We start from the raw sequence: 14,885 nt of genomic DNA, 5'->3' as shown, positions 1-14,885 counted from the left end.
ACTGATCACCTTAGCCTCTGAAGACTTGATCTACTACAGCCTACGACCTACGACCTACGACCACGACCCCAGTGTACTGTTTAAACGTCAATCCCCAACTTCTGTTAGCAGACCCTACTGTCGGATAGCTGACCGTAACATTTAGCTGAATGGGACACAAAGCTCGTGCTAAATGGTGAGTAAACTGATAGTCTCTACTTTGAGGCAAAGGAGGCCTCACACGAAAGCACAAGGAGACCGGCTCTTGCATCGACACATCCTGTGAGGTTGCTTAGCCAGAAATTATTGGAGGATCAGGAGGAAGTGAGACAGGACGAGGAGTAAAGGGATTAGTATACGTACCATCCAATTGTTCGAAGCATTAAATATCGAGAATTACTAATTTCTTATATCGGTGTCACGGGCTAGAGCCCGGCCGAGATCTCCGGCTTTGCCGGAGCAGCTACCGAGAACCGGCTCCGCCGGATCCACCATTCCGCCGTAGCACACCGCCTAACCCCGGTGTGCTTCACCGCTGCTAGGCGCCTATCCCTGTAAAGTCCTTTCTTCCTTCTTCAGCTTAGAATAGTCAATCGACGGCACCTCTACGTTGAACAAGCCTAGGGGTCAGCCCCTTACAATCGGAGCCTACTTCTCTCCATTCCGGTAAAACGTATCAAGGGCTCATAATCTAAAGTTTACTTAAGCGTTAAAGAGTATGATTAATAATAACAATAGCATTCTAGGCACAAGGTCTCAACGCGTAGAAATAATCGCTAACTTTACTTCAAGTTTTACCCTAGACCATAAGGTAAGGATGGAAGCATACTTGCCATATTGAAAGACAGATTCAAAATTGGTCAAATCTTTCGAAAGTCTCGATGAGACTTTTTACCAACAGCATGCCCAATAGTTACGAGAGCAGGTTCTCTATTTCATAAATATGCATACCTATGTCATATATTGCGGTACTATTCTTTAAGTCGGATAGCACTTCCACCAAGGTCTGTTTTGCTAACATTTATGTGTTAAGGGCTTTTGAACTGTGAACGTGGGATCTCTGGAAGTGAACCTCACCCGATGGGATGCGAAGGTCTCATGAGTTGAGCAGGCAGCGGTGGGCACTAAGGTGTCAATCTGATAGGTGTGTCTAGAGCGGGGCTTGGGGGCTATTTTGCGCCCTAGATATGACCTGTTGGAGTCTTCCTTGTGATGAGGAACATGTAACACTGAGAGACTGCACAACTGCTCCCGAGAGATCTAGGAACGACCTTGACGTCAATTCCCGCAGTATCTCCCAATATGCATGGACGGTTAATGTTTGTGCATGAACCTACTTAAATCTACTAGGTAGATGTTGGGAACCAGAGGCCCAATGTCCCGCGATTCTAGTTATCATCACTAGCCCACGTGTTCAGAGTTGACCTTTGCTCCTGTATTTCAGTACTCAGGAAATGTGGTCGGCGGTCTTTCACCTATGAACAGGATATGCCTCACTAAAGGCGGTGCAAGTGGTTTCGTTCCGACTCATGCTGAGTAAGATCGACAGCTGAGCGGAACAGGGACTGGTTATCTTAGAAAGATGGACAACATGTCATCTTGTGGCAGGCGGGACTACCATCAGCACTTTTAATCTAGAGAATCAGGACGACAAACGAAGTCAACTTTCAATTGCGAATAGCCATTCCCACACTCTACTGAGAGGCATTGTTACCGACCCGAAAGCAAAACGGAGTTCATTCGGTATTCTGCAGGGCACCTTTCATTCCCCAGTCTGATGCTTGCTTGATTGTGAAATCAGGCTATGATTCGATCAGCCCACGACCTCGACTACTGCCCTCGCCAACGCCCTTCTCTAAGTCCACCCTGCCACTGTCAAACATATCCTGTAATGGCTTTCTAGCCCGTAGAGAACCAGCATCGCTGGTGGATTGTTGATTTGTTCGCTGTAAAGGAGCCATGGAACGACCCGGATCTAGTTTGGACCCACCATCGTTACGTTGAATACGCTTCGAGGCCTCGGCAGACTCCAGAAGATAGCAAATGAATGTCATTACAACTTTTATGGCAGGTCCAAGAAGTTTGGAAAGAAGTTTGGATGTAACCTGTTTGCTTTGATCCCAGGCGAACGCAAACAAAACCGCGGGAATGAAAAGTCCAATAGATACCGAGACTAAATGGTGGTAATTAGCAGATGTTGGGCTTACAAATCGACCGGAGACATACAAATAACGATTAATGCCCAAGCTGGGGCTTGCTCAAACGAGGCGACATCCAGAGCGAAGAGAGATGTCAGGAAGGACATCGGTAACTAGATTAATTCAATCAGGATGAGCGAGAACTGGGACGAGACGGCAAGAATAACTCACAAAGAGGATGGTGACCACAGTAAAGACCATGAGTACTCTGCCTTGTTTCGTTGCGAGTTCTGCATGCTCGACTGAGAGCTTTGCTTGCAAGTTTGCTACTTCGCTTTGGTGAAGGGACAATGTGGTGTTGACCTTTAGACTGTGCGTTAAAAAGCAATCAATCGAAGATTCCAGAGGACTTACTGCCGCAAGAACCCTTTCCGCCACACTGTTCAACCTCTTGATGTCATTGATAACATAAGTTGCGGTAAGATCCATCTCCGCAGTCTCACGCTTTTCCTTCTCTTTCTTGGTGCCTTTCTTTCTCATTGCCTTCTGAACATCCTGTTGATACTGAACAGTTGACTCAAGAATGCTTAGTTCATCTAGAATGTCCTTGACCCTGCACGAGAGATCTTCTGCCCTTGAAGTGGCCTCCGCGAGCTCCTTATCTAGTAAGGTCTTTCTTTCGGGCTTGCTGTACTTGCTGGTGCTCTGACCCGAAATCTCCCTTAACTGCTCCCTCAGTCTACTGAACTGGTCAAACAGATTCGTTTCGTCTCTTGCCTGATGGCATATTAGCTCGGAGTTGTTTTGAGGAAGGATCGACAGACAATGGAATTGATGGACTTGGAAAATGCTTGACGGATGGACGGAAAATCTTTCAATCGACAGGCTTCCGGTCTGTTGCTGTCGTGTACTTTGGGCTTTCGCTCGTAAGAGTCGACGCAGAAGTCAACAATCAGCTGGCTCATCTCGGCAGTAGAGGCCTGCTGCAAGATACTCCCGCCAGCTTCTCGGTCCTTCTCAAGAAGGTCGAGTACATCGTTGAGAAGCTCGTTTTCGCCATCGTCGATTGGATGGGAAGATGCGGATATCAGCCATCCTGTGAGCCCTGCAATCAGTGACATCCTGGAACATGTTTATAGAATGAGCGCACTGTTGTTGATGGTCCAAATCCATAGCTGATTGACTCGTATCAAGAGCCAGTATGAACCAAGCCTTTTCTTTCGCCAGATTTCGGTCACTACCTGGGTCTTGTTGCGCCTCATCCTGTCTTCGATAGATCCAGGGTCATCCCCGAAATGGTAGTACGACTCATCAAGGGTTGAAGATCCATGGATAATCTTTCCCTTTTACTCATCCAATAAGACTTGGTACGTATCTTGCGTCTTCAAGAGCCTTTTCGCATAGTTGGACTCCTCGTCGTATTCGTGTTCGTAATCCTTCTTGGTTTCCAAGCCGATGACGTCCCCCGCCGTACAATGTGTTGTCAGTTCTTCTGTTGTTGCTAGCCTATTCTCCGGTTGCTCCTCGGTTTCGAAAGACATGGGATTGACTTCGTCGTTTTCTTTATCGTTGATCCCACCGCCATATTGGAAGGCATACGATAGATATGGCATCTTTCAATGCATGTAAGACTGCGGCATAAGGTTCTTGGAAAAAAGGTATGTACTCACGTAGATAGCTGTAACTGTAGGCTCTTCATGCTGCAGTCCCATCTGCTCGCAAGAGTCTTTTCCTTCCGCTCGTTCTTCCTTTTTTGCATTCTCCCTGTCCCCTCCATCCATAGATATTGTCTCGGAATCAGAATTTCTCTCCGGCCCTGTGTTTTCTTCTCCCCCTTGGATCACGGTTTCTTTCTTGTCACGAGTGACAAACCGAGGCCTCATCATTCTCGCTACGGAAAGCTTGTCTGGTACTTCGATCCAGCTGTCCCTGAAAAAAGACTTGGCCTGGTTGAAGTGACCTACATGCTGCCTTTCGTCTTTCATAATCCTCTGTAGTAAGTGCTGCAAGATCGTCAATTGTTAATGAAAACTCAAGGGCATCAAAGCACGTACATCCATCCAGACCATCTGTAGTTACGCAATCAGTCTGAAAACTCGCTACCCAGACGGCCAATGGCGGACACTTACGTTGGTTGCAGGCAAGTGAATCCACGTGAACTCTGGCATTGGTTTTGGGCCCGTAGAATTTGGTCGTTGAATAAGACTACTTCCTTCCCACTTCCCCATGTGAGAGGTCGAGAGGTCTTTCAACTTATCTACCACGTCGGTCATGATATCCGTTGGTCCCTGGCTGTATATGGTCTCCTTGACACTCTGGGATCGTATGATACTGTCAAACTTGTCCCCCCTCTTAAAAAACTGTACAATCGTAGCTTCGTAGTTCTCCAAAGAAGAAGGGTTGTCGTCATGTCTCGGCAGACTATAATTTCGGCTGTCCGTGAAAATCAAACCGGTAGGTGGGTTGTTGATGATGTCTTGTACTTCCTGGCCAGAAGTACTTCCTTGTTTGTTGCGCTTCTTTGTGTCATCGACCTGACCATGCCTTTTGAACTTGGAATCAGAGACTATATCCTTTGCCGACTTGAGAGCCTCCTTGGTCTCCTTGCTTTGTGGAGAGCTGGCAATCAGGAGCCAGAGTACGCGGGGATCTCTTGCGTAGGCCGCCAATTCAATTGCACTCCAGCCTTCCGACCTCTTAGAATAGGGACCCATAGAGCTTTTTAGCTGTCGCCTGAGAAGAGCCGCTGCAACACTATGCCTTTCTGTCTTGCCAGCTGCCCAGATAATAGTGTCGGAAATCCGGGAGCTAGTTTGAGCGAAGGCGTCGAGTATTGTCCTCCCTATTTGACCGTGACCACACTCAAATGCCAGATCTACGGCCACTTTCATTTCATCTGTCGCCTCCTCCGTATGAGGCCTCGGATAGTGATCCAATAGGAGTTGAACCGCCTCGTTGTAATGCCCATCGTCATCATCAGCTGTGCAAGCAAGTTGCAACGGCGTCCTACCGCCACTATCGCTAATATTGAGATGATCGCATTCACCAGTGTCTAAAAGTAGCCTAAGAATGGTCTTGTTACCTTGTCGACTTGCCAGGTGAAGAGGTTGTCGCCCATGCTGCCCGCGAGAGTTAACATTCGCGCCGTGTTCCAAAAGAAATTGAACAACTTCATATTGGTTGTCCGAAATGGCAAGGTGCAAGGCAGCGTCCTTCTCTGTACGTCGGGCAAATGTAAGTTGCTCATATCTTCCTCTACTTGGGAGGAACTCGGTGAATATCTTCATGTTTACTTACTCGACATGGCCGATGCTGAATTCCGCTCGGTAGCTTCAGTAGTCTCGGACTGAGCCTCAGTCCACCCGGCGCCGGCTTCCATCAAGAGACGAAAGCCATCCCAAAAGCCCTTCTCAGCTGCTCTCAAGATGGGCGTTCGCCCTTCTGAATCTGCTTTTTCCAGCTGAATGTCTTCGTCATTTCGCCTCTGAAGTAATTCTTTCAAAGCATCTTTGCTTTGCGAGTCGATTGCTGTCATGAGTGGCGTCCATCCGTCTGTATCACAGCGGTCAAGCTTCGCGCCTTTGTCTCTCAGATATCGCACAATTTCGCTGTTGTCTGACACAGCAGCAGCATGGAGCGGCGTCATGTCGGACGTCTCTTCTCCAACGTCGAGGTTCCATTCGACCTCGGCCAAGAGATATTGAACAATGCGATGATGTCCATTTATGGATGCTCTGTACAGAGCTGATTCATTTTCGTTGCCGAAGATATCGGCCGTAGCCCCTTTTTCGAGAAGAAGCTTGACGACCTTGAAGTAGTTACCTTCTCCATCACCTTCTCCACATGCGTCGATGAGCGGTGTATCACCCCATTCATCTTGAACGTCCAAAACTGCTCCAGCTTCGATGAGTCTCTTCGCAGTTTCCGCGAGGCCTTGTATAGCTGCAACATTAAGTAGCGTCCGACCATGGCGGTCTTTCATGTCCAAACCCTCCTGAATGCCGTCATCTACCATCGAGTCAATCCAATAGCGAAACATTCCTACTTCCCTTGCACCTTCTTCAGACCTTTCCAAGTCTTCAATGAATTTGCGCAAGACTGACGCGCCGTGGCTGATATTGTCGCCTGTAGGTCCTGCTGCTTCCGGGCTCACAGCCTCATCGTTGTCGGCGGCGGACCCCACCGGCACGGGTATGTTCGTATTGGCCATAGTGTCGGTCATGATCTTGAGTTTCTGGGGTTCTTCTCGTGATGGACGCTCGTGCAGTGTCCTTAGAGCTGTCAAAAACGGTTTATGGCTGAAGATGCTTCGTGGCCGATTGTAGACCTAGCAGCGTCGAAGAAAACGATGCGAGGCTGGGCTTCACCTAGGTACCCATGGGGACCCAAGCTGCTAAACACTCAATTTCCTCCACATTCATTTTGTATCATTACATTTGCCGACAGCTGATGTTTCTCTTTTATGCAGTCTTATCCATCGCGCCTAGCTTGGTATATTGGAGTCCACTTTGACGCATGAACCTGCGATTGCTAGTCGTCAATGGAATGAGGAGAAAGTGACACAGCGTGGAACTATTGGGCCAACCGCATGTCAGCTCTTGATTTTCAATATCAAACCAAGCAATATGCGAGCTTTCGGCAGAAACATCGTACGAAGTCGTCGACCTGCAGGCCCCACTACTATCTCATTGAATACCAACGTAGGTAGGTGGTGTTGTGTCGGGCAGGAGTGCATGCGAGATCCTTGGAACCATTCACGTTCAACGCCGCCTCACTGCATTGAGCCTGTCTATCCGCCCGTCGTATGGGCTGATTCATCTTTTCAAGCCCGAGATGGAGTCACGTCACTTTGCAGGAGCTGTGAAAGGTGAGATGTTGCAATGAATGCATACATCGTGAGAAATAAATTTTAGCCCGGGAGGACGTACGACTAGACCTGAACTCTGGTTGGCGTAGATCATTCCTCGCAATCTAGGGCTGCTCCAAGCTCGCGTTGGCTAGGCCGGGCCGGGGCCGCATGGCTCTGCATGGGGCCCGGAGAGGAAAGAGACATCCTTGCGGAAACTACAACTTTGCCCGCGAGGCAGTCTGGGCAAACATAATTGGAGGCGACTTTCCCTTCGGTGTCACGGACGACGACAGACCCAACACATGGTCTGACCTAGCGAGCGCGACGCAGCCAACGGTTATCGGGCGCAGTACCCATGGCCTGATCAGCGGCGGCAATTGCGCGTTGCTGCTTACGGAGGTAAGGAAGCGAACCGTCTTCATTGGAATAAGACCCTTGACGACCAGGGGCATGGAAAGGCCGCCGCGCTGCAGCCTGTAAATGCGTCGATACGAAGGCGATTCAGGAGTTGGAACTCTCTGGGTTTGAGAGAAAGGGTAGACGAAAGCCCCCAAGCTACGGATGCTTATCCTCGTCCCTTGACGGCTCCCCTAGTCTCTTCCAACAGCGGCTGGGGCATAGATGAAGGGCCCATGAACGAGCTTGTGAGATCCAAGATTAACCACTGAAAGCGAACGAGTGACTGCGTGGTAGCGGAGTAAGGCTATCTACTTGAGGTTAGCACTTCCGCCGGCCACTGACGATTGGGCCAGAGGGAAAGGCGGCGTAGGAAAGCTTGGCCACGGTCCATCGCCGTGCGTGGTGGGGATGGAAGTAAGCCGCAGAGAGGGCGGAATGAACACAGAGGGCGGATTGCCGCTTGAAAAGAACGAAGTTTATTTGAAAGCCGTAACCAGAAATATGAAAAGTCTGCGTGCATAGCGATTCGCGCCGCACATACGCAGTTCCGGGGATGCGCCAGACGGCATGGAGATAGTGGCCTGCGGTAATAACTGTCCAACGCGTCTCATCGCGAAAACCATACACAACCGCCGATGCAAGTACCCCGCGAGAGGTCATTTATCTCGGAAAGAAATTTACCCCGCCTGAAGAAGTAGGCCCAGTTGTTATGCCGAGTCACGCATCTTGGTTTCGCGAACCGGCTCAGGAAACGCGAAGTACCGGTTCTGACAACGGCATCGCGCCAATTATTTCATCGATCAATGCCAATTTCGGGCTCTACATATTGGCTAAACAACACCATAACGTATTAGATCCCTCTCTCATCATCGATTGAAAAGCAAGAAGATAGCAGAGTGCACTTACAGTGAAAGTGAAGTTGGCCAGTGAACTGGAATCATCCAGCTTGTTAAGCTAGTCACAAGAGCTGAGAGGCCTGATGGCCCTCCCGTTCTGAAGCAGGAAAATGACCGTAAGGGTTGACGAACCCAACACAAGGACTGACGAACATGGATGCGCTCGTCGCCAAACAACCCCTAATGTCAGGGCAAGTCCCCCTCCGAGAGCGCTGTGATACAGTCGCATGCATTCATGAATTCATCGAAGCGCAGACCTAAAAGCGATGGTGCGGTTAAGCGGCATTGTAGCAAGGACGCTCGGGATACCACTTTCGTTCTTGAAGTCTGAAACAAAAGTGCTGTATCTCATCGAAAGGAGGAAGTATACTTCTGAGCACGTCGTTAATTACTTAAACATCTTATATTCGTGACCTGATTACTACCTGCGGGATGCATGACGTTACGTGGTTCTTTGGTTTGCGTTGCGCCGTTGGCTTGGTCTCGAGTGAAGCACCACATATGCATGATCCGATGGGTGCTGCTAGATGTCTCGATGTCGGATCTGCCGTTATAATTTCGCGTCCCTTCGATATTTGATAGACGGTATGCCAGCTTCGGCATGCGGCCATGAGGTACTCCGAAGAATTGCCACTGATGCGGCTGTCCAGAACCATCGTTTCTGGGCTGGCTCTACAGGCATATTCGTCGCCAATCCTGTCCTGCATGTCGGATACTTTGACACGTTTCGCTGTCCTCTCCTCTGTGTGAATGTCGTATTCAAGATCGCGGGACCTCTTCGCTGGCATTTGTTCTCTGTCGACTTTTCGTTCACTGATTTCCTCTTCCTCATGTCGTGATATCTTGTCCATGAGGACCTTGATAGTCCATACCATTTCGAATAAAGGTTCCTCACCCTTGCTGATACTTGCAGGTAGAGAAAGGGAAGTCATGTCGAAGAGCAGGTCCAGCGGATGTGGTGTGGTGAGATGTGGACTTCTGTTTAAAGGGCCCTGGGTGAGATTGATAAGGAAAGAAATGTTGGATCTCATCGAATGATCATTGAGCACATATTTATCAACAATCAGGCACATCTCCGATAAAAAGCGTTGCGGGCTCGAGCATTAAGGGTGACTTTAAGGTTTGTGTGGCTGGTTAGCTATTGGAAGTGGTGATCTTGGTCTGCGCAATGGTGGTGGATGAAAATCCTTCCGAATCGATGCACAAATTCTTTCATCTTTCCATCACGATGCCTCTTCAAGAGATTAAAAATCGACACGCAAACATTCATGAAAGCAGAGTATTGAATGAAACTCAATACCAGTACTTGGTTTGCCATACGAAATTGTTGAACGTCAGATGGGACGAGTGCACCTATGAGGCATGGAGCCATAGAATTCGAATAATATGACGGTGGCGCAGTTCAGCCTGTGGCTGGTTTCCGCATGATGATTGAGGTCAGCCGGAACACGGTCGAAGATATCAAGGTTGATGTACTATTGGCCACACTGGACGAGCCGAAAACCCTCACGATGACATGCCCATCGGTTCACCAGGAGAGCAAGAGAGCATATACGGTGGGCCCTGACAAGATTGCGCGGCAACTTGGAGGTCGCCTTCTGGAGGCGTAACCAGGTCTTACGCATGGTTAACGTGATTCATTATTGGTACGAGACCAGGGTATGTGTTAAGGGCATCAAGGTACAAAGATGGAATCGAATCGCATTCGCTTAAGCAGCTGGCCATGGTCAAGGATGAGGCGTAGCAGGGCATCGCAGATTCACTCATAGCCGCGAATATCTGGGCCTCCCACAGGCAGCGATGACCACCCACGCCGCTCTCATGCATGGTCATCTAGCAACTCGGGCGTCAGAAAGTGCTTATGAACTTAAGTAAGAGACCATATTCAATGAGTGATCAGCAGACTCGTATTTAAATGTGGCAAAGACAGTCGTGCTCAATTTATTCAGCTTCCGCTCACCAGCGTAAGTCGCATGCGCAACTCTAAAGGGGCTTACGATGCGAACTGAGACCTGTGGATTTCTACCTAGTAAAGTGAGTTGCCATAGGACAGTCAAGAACATCCACTATAGATAAAACCCTGTTTAACTCAGAGATGGACTCAGAGAATTGTTATTGCTGGTGTCGAGTGTGTGGTGCGCCGCAGACGTGCTGTACTTTGGGAGTGCCTGATCCCTTGGCAACACAAGATCGCACGTGTGGGAGAACGAAAGCCAAGACCAGGACGCTTACTCCCTGGTACCGAACAAAATAGATAGCTGTATGACTCTAGACTACTAAGTCCTAAAGGCATTCCTCATGTTAAATTGTGTCAGGCACAATTCGGCTTTCATTTAAACTTTTATCGCGCGTTATTCAATCATACCTCAAATAATATTCAGACTCAGTGTAGTTTTTGAAAAGAGCCAGGAACTTCTCTGAACATGGCCGACGCCGCGGAAGAATGGAGCGTGTGGCTGTATGAGCCGTCGCTTGCGCTGGCTATCGTGGGAACGATTGTGTACACAGCCGTCTTTGTTTGGGTTACGTACCTTACGGCATTCAAGTACAGGTCATGTTATTTTATTTGTGTTCCGATTGGTGCCTTTTTAGAGATGGTTGGCTATGCGATGAGATGCTATTCAACGCAAGACCACCAAAATATCGTGAGTTGGCCTTAGAACTCTTTGCGGCTCGGTGGCATCTCATGACGGGAACTGAAACTGACAGGTTTACCATTTAGGGTGTGTTCGCGACAAGCACTTCTCTGATCCTCCTGGCCCCCCTTTTCGTCGCTGCTGGCAATTACCTCCTAATCGGCCAACTGATCCGCGCGGTACTACCTCCTTCGAGGCACAGAATTTTCAAGATCCCAGCAAGTCTACTAACGCGAATATATGTGACATTCGACATCATATGCCTCTTCGTCCAGTCTTCGGGATCTTCCATGGCGAGCGCCAACAGCTGGGTCGGCCCACTCAGCGACATTGCCATGAAAATTCTGCTTGCCGGTCTTGCGCTTCAGGTATTGGTATTCTCAAAATACATATGCATCCTTTTGCGCTATCACAAGTTGTCTCGCATGATGGCTGTACCCGAGGCTCCGGCCGGATGGTTCGGCGTTCTTAAAGCGGTATACATCTCAAGTTCTCTTATTCTGGTATGTGGACCCTACAGAATGTCTCTTGAACATCGCATTTCGAGCCAATTTTGAACGGTACCGCAGATTCGGTGCGTATACCGGATGATAGAATTTGCCGAGGGCCCAGAGGGTTACACCATGACCCACGAATGGATGTTCTGGGTGTTTGAAGGGATCACCATGGTCGTTGCCATCGCCGTCTTCTGCGTGTGGCACCCTGGCAGGCATCTAGGCCGGTTCGGAGAGAGGGACAAACAGTCAAACACTCTCCGAGAGGAAATCATCCGGTCGCAGCAGAGCACGTGAATGGCCAGAGAGAATCCCAATCATCAAGGCGGCTGGAAAGTGACCAGGGTAACCGAGTGGTTATGTTGTTACACTAGTCGAGGGATCCTAACGTGTTTGAAGATCCGTAAAGAGTGGAGATTGGGCTTCAGGGTCCTAAATGGGAAGTAATACAACACCAAACACGAAGATATGTGCACAAGCCCACGTGCGTCGGGTTCGCATTCTGTACCTCATTTTGTGTCAGCCTCCACTGTGGCTAGAGTATTGATCGGTGATATCAACTCCGGATTGAAACTGTGATTGAACTTCAATAGAATATTGTGACTCGAAGAGAAAGGCCATGTAGTCGGATCATCTACCACCTGTCACTCAACTCTATGCCAACGGGACAACTCGAGAAAAGGCTATGAGGAAAACTCATTCCATTTGAACAACCGAACAGCTTTGGCAGCTGAGGTTTAATAAGAGAAGAGGAAGCTTAAACAGATGCAGCCGCCACTTTTTCGCCGACACTCGAACATTGCTGCAAGTGATTCCGCTCTCTCGGGCTCATGTCATCTCTTCGGGACACCTCCCCGTGATACGACGGGATGTTGCCGGTATTGGGCAATTCACGGCGCTGACATCATCTGGCAGATCTAGACCACGGCACAATGCCTCATTTCTTGCATACGAATGAAAAGTTCGGAAAAAACATGCACCATGCGAGGAGATCGACCCAAGATTCTGGGAATGCATGAACTGGCACCTAACCTCTTTTGTGTGTATGAATCCATCCCACTGGAACGATACTGCTAGGGCACAGACCGGCTCCGCAAACTAACAAAAGTCTCCTGTCAGTTCCCAAAAGTGGCAGGTGTCCAAGCGAACGGCACCTTGGGAAACAGTTTCATCTCATCTATGACGCCCATCGGAGCTCCGTAACACCCTCAATGGGGTTGGCCCCAGGTCGGATTCGGGTCCGAGCATGCCACTACCTTGCGCTGTTGGATCAAATATCTTGGCCCTGACTTTATCCGTTGTCTTTCACGATGGCCACCGACAACGGAAGCTTCGGCGTCCCAAGGTCTGAGGCGTCTGGAGCAAGCTCTTCCAAGAATGTCACTTGGATGCGGGTCAGAGGAAAAATTGGGTCACATCTGCTGGGCTCTTATTATAAGCTTGTATGAGCCTCAACTTAACCCTGACATTCAGGGAGTTGGGCAAGGTTCGCAGTTGAATTGATAATTATCTTGGTTCTCTTTCTCGATTTTTGCTTTTCGGTCTTCTCTGTCTAATTCTGCTTTTCTTCGCTCTGGTTAGCGATCGCAGTGAGGATGAGGGTTTCTATTCTCGCATGGAGCATTTTCATGCTCAAGTTGGGGTTAGCCGTCGCTCAAAATGGACAGGACGTTCGAACCATCCAAAGTTCGTTCGTGCTCATCTCTGTAGCAGCGTCGAATCTGGATGCCGCAGTCAGGGTAGGTGTCGAAGACCATATTTTGAACATGAATACATACTAACAAGTATCAGAGTGTATCGGGTGATCCGGTTAGCACGCAAGCCCTCGGACCGGCCATGCAGGGAGTGGAAAATGCTCTGGCTCAAGCACGCACCGATATCTCCACCACGCAGCCGATCTCGATCACCGATGGAATCGCCCTTCAGCAGACGGCTGAGACGCTGGCCAAGAGTGTGAAGATTATGGTCATGTCCACGATGCTACAGCGAACGATGCTCGATCAGACTGGAGCGACAGCAGGACTTATTCAGTCTTTCAAGAATCAAAACATGCTCTCGGGAGCTCTCGGCCAAGTTGTTCTTTCGAAACTACCCGCGGAGGGCCTATCAGGAGCCATGATGGCGTTTGGTGGAGCTGCCGGGTCTATCGGAATGGGAATTGCGTCCTTGAGTGCTCCTCCTTTACAACTACCGTTGATGCCACCGGGCCCTTCTGGTCCATCTGCGATGACTCCCCCGTCTGCACCTGCTGGCGCTCCCGCCCCCGCTGCGCCAGCTGCTCCGTCGGCTCCGGCTATGGCACCACCGGCCGCTGCTCCAATCCCCGCTTCACCCGCAGCTCAACCGAACACGACAGCAGGAAGGAAGCATGCGAGCAAGTCGAAGAAAAGAAACTTCTTCAGTTGATCTGGGGTGGTGTACGTTAGGTATGACTACATGTAATCAAGTTTCCATGTTGGATGCCGAAAGAAACGGAGTCTGGAAGCGTACTTATTCCGTGAAATTCTCAGTACAGTGTTGATGTGTATGGCGTGTGTGATTCAGGGAGAATTTGAGGCCTTGACACTGCAATGGAAATTGAACAGATAGGTCATCAGAAGTCAAGAGCATCAGTTGTGGTTACCCATAGAACATACAAGTATTTGACTTTTCACAATGAGGGGATCTTGAGAAAGGCCTACTGTTATCAACTACGTTAAAAAGTACATGCCTCCTATCGCCGGTTCCTAGCAAAGGCCCGCACTAGGTTCCTAGCAACGGCTAGCATCTCATCCATGGACTGCCTCGTATGACAGAGAGCGCTACCATGACCATACAGATAGTTGTATGGACCGGGCCTCCGTCCGGGTTGTCCTCTAATGTACGCTTCCCGGAAAACAATTTGACCTCCCCACAGCTCAAGGAAAACATAGCCCAGTGTCTCCCGTAGCATTAAGTCCTCAGAACTCTTCCTCGGAAAACTGCTGAACTCGATGTTTTCCACGTAAAGATGCGTTCGAAACCAAAGTTCCCTCTCGAATGCTCTTGCTAGCTTTTCTGTGCCCATATCTGAGCCGTCCACGGTGATTGTTTCAAGTGATGGAGTTGCCGCAACCAATTGCAGGACCCTCGAGAGCGCCAAGTCTCTTGGAATGGTACCAAGGTGACCAAATGAGGCGATATCCAAGGTTCGAAGATTGACTGCATGCTTAGAGAAGTTCTCAATCAAGCTGGGTCCGTCGTCACCTAATGCAAGGTCTTTGACATTCAGTCGGAGGAGTCGAATTGAGCGCAAGATGGGGTGGAGGAATGACGATCTCCAGGCAGTGGGCTTGTGCGACAGCATCGGAGCATCAATGACGAAACGATTGTGTCGACCGATGTAGTCCAGTGCTTCTGTTTGTATTTGTCGGCAGACCTGGAGCAAGGGACGCTTCAGAGTAGTGAGCGGATAGTGACGGCCGATGTGTATACGACGGTACGCGGATACATAACGGTCGGTGATTGTAATGTTT

The 14,885-nt window shown here is 49.4% G+C and overlaps 2 protein-coding genes across 2 annotated transcripts; both read right to left on the bottom strand.

The window, feature by feature from the left end:
* Nucleotides 1-2,531: 2,531 nt before the first annotated feature.
* On the bottom strand, nt 2,532-3,238 carry COL26b_012633 (uncharacterized protein; the record flags this gene model as incomplete). The annotated part of the gene is made up of 2 exons (XM_053185272.1): nt 2,532-2,894; nt 3,029-3,238. Coding segments are annotated over 2 exons (573 nt in total), but the record flags the coding sequence as incomplete, so codon positions are not given.
* Nucleotides 3,239-5,406: 2,168 nt separating this feature from the next.
* On the bottom strand, nt 5,407-6,327 carry COL26b_012632 (uncharacterized protein; the record flags this gene model as incomplete). The annotated part of the gene is made up of 1 exon (XM_053185271.1): nt 5,407-6,327. The coding sequence occupies one exon, from the start codon at nt 6,325-6,327 to the stop codon at nt 5,407-5,409; it is 921 nt and encodes a 306-aa protein (XP_053030808.1).
* Between the last annotated feature and the right edge of the window lie 8,558 nt (nt 6,328-14,885).

Source organism: Colletotrichum chrysophilum (genome assembly GCF_026319265.1).
Source record: "Colletotrichum chrysophilum strain AFK26 chromosome Unknown scaffold_183, whole genome shotgun sequence".
Lineage (NCBI taxonomy): Eukaryota > Fungi > Ascomycota > Sordariomycetes > Glomerellales > Glomerellaceae > Colletotrichum > Colletotrichum chrysophilum.
Note: the sequence above shows the minus strand (reverse complement) of the source record. Positions and strands in the feature narration are given on the sequence as shown.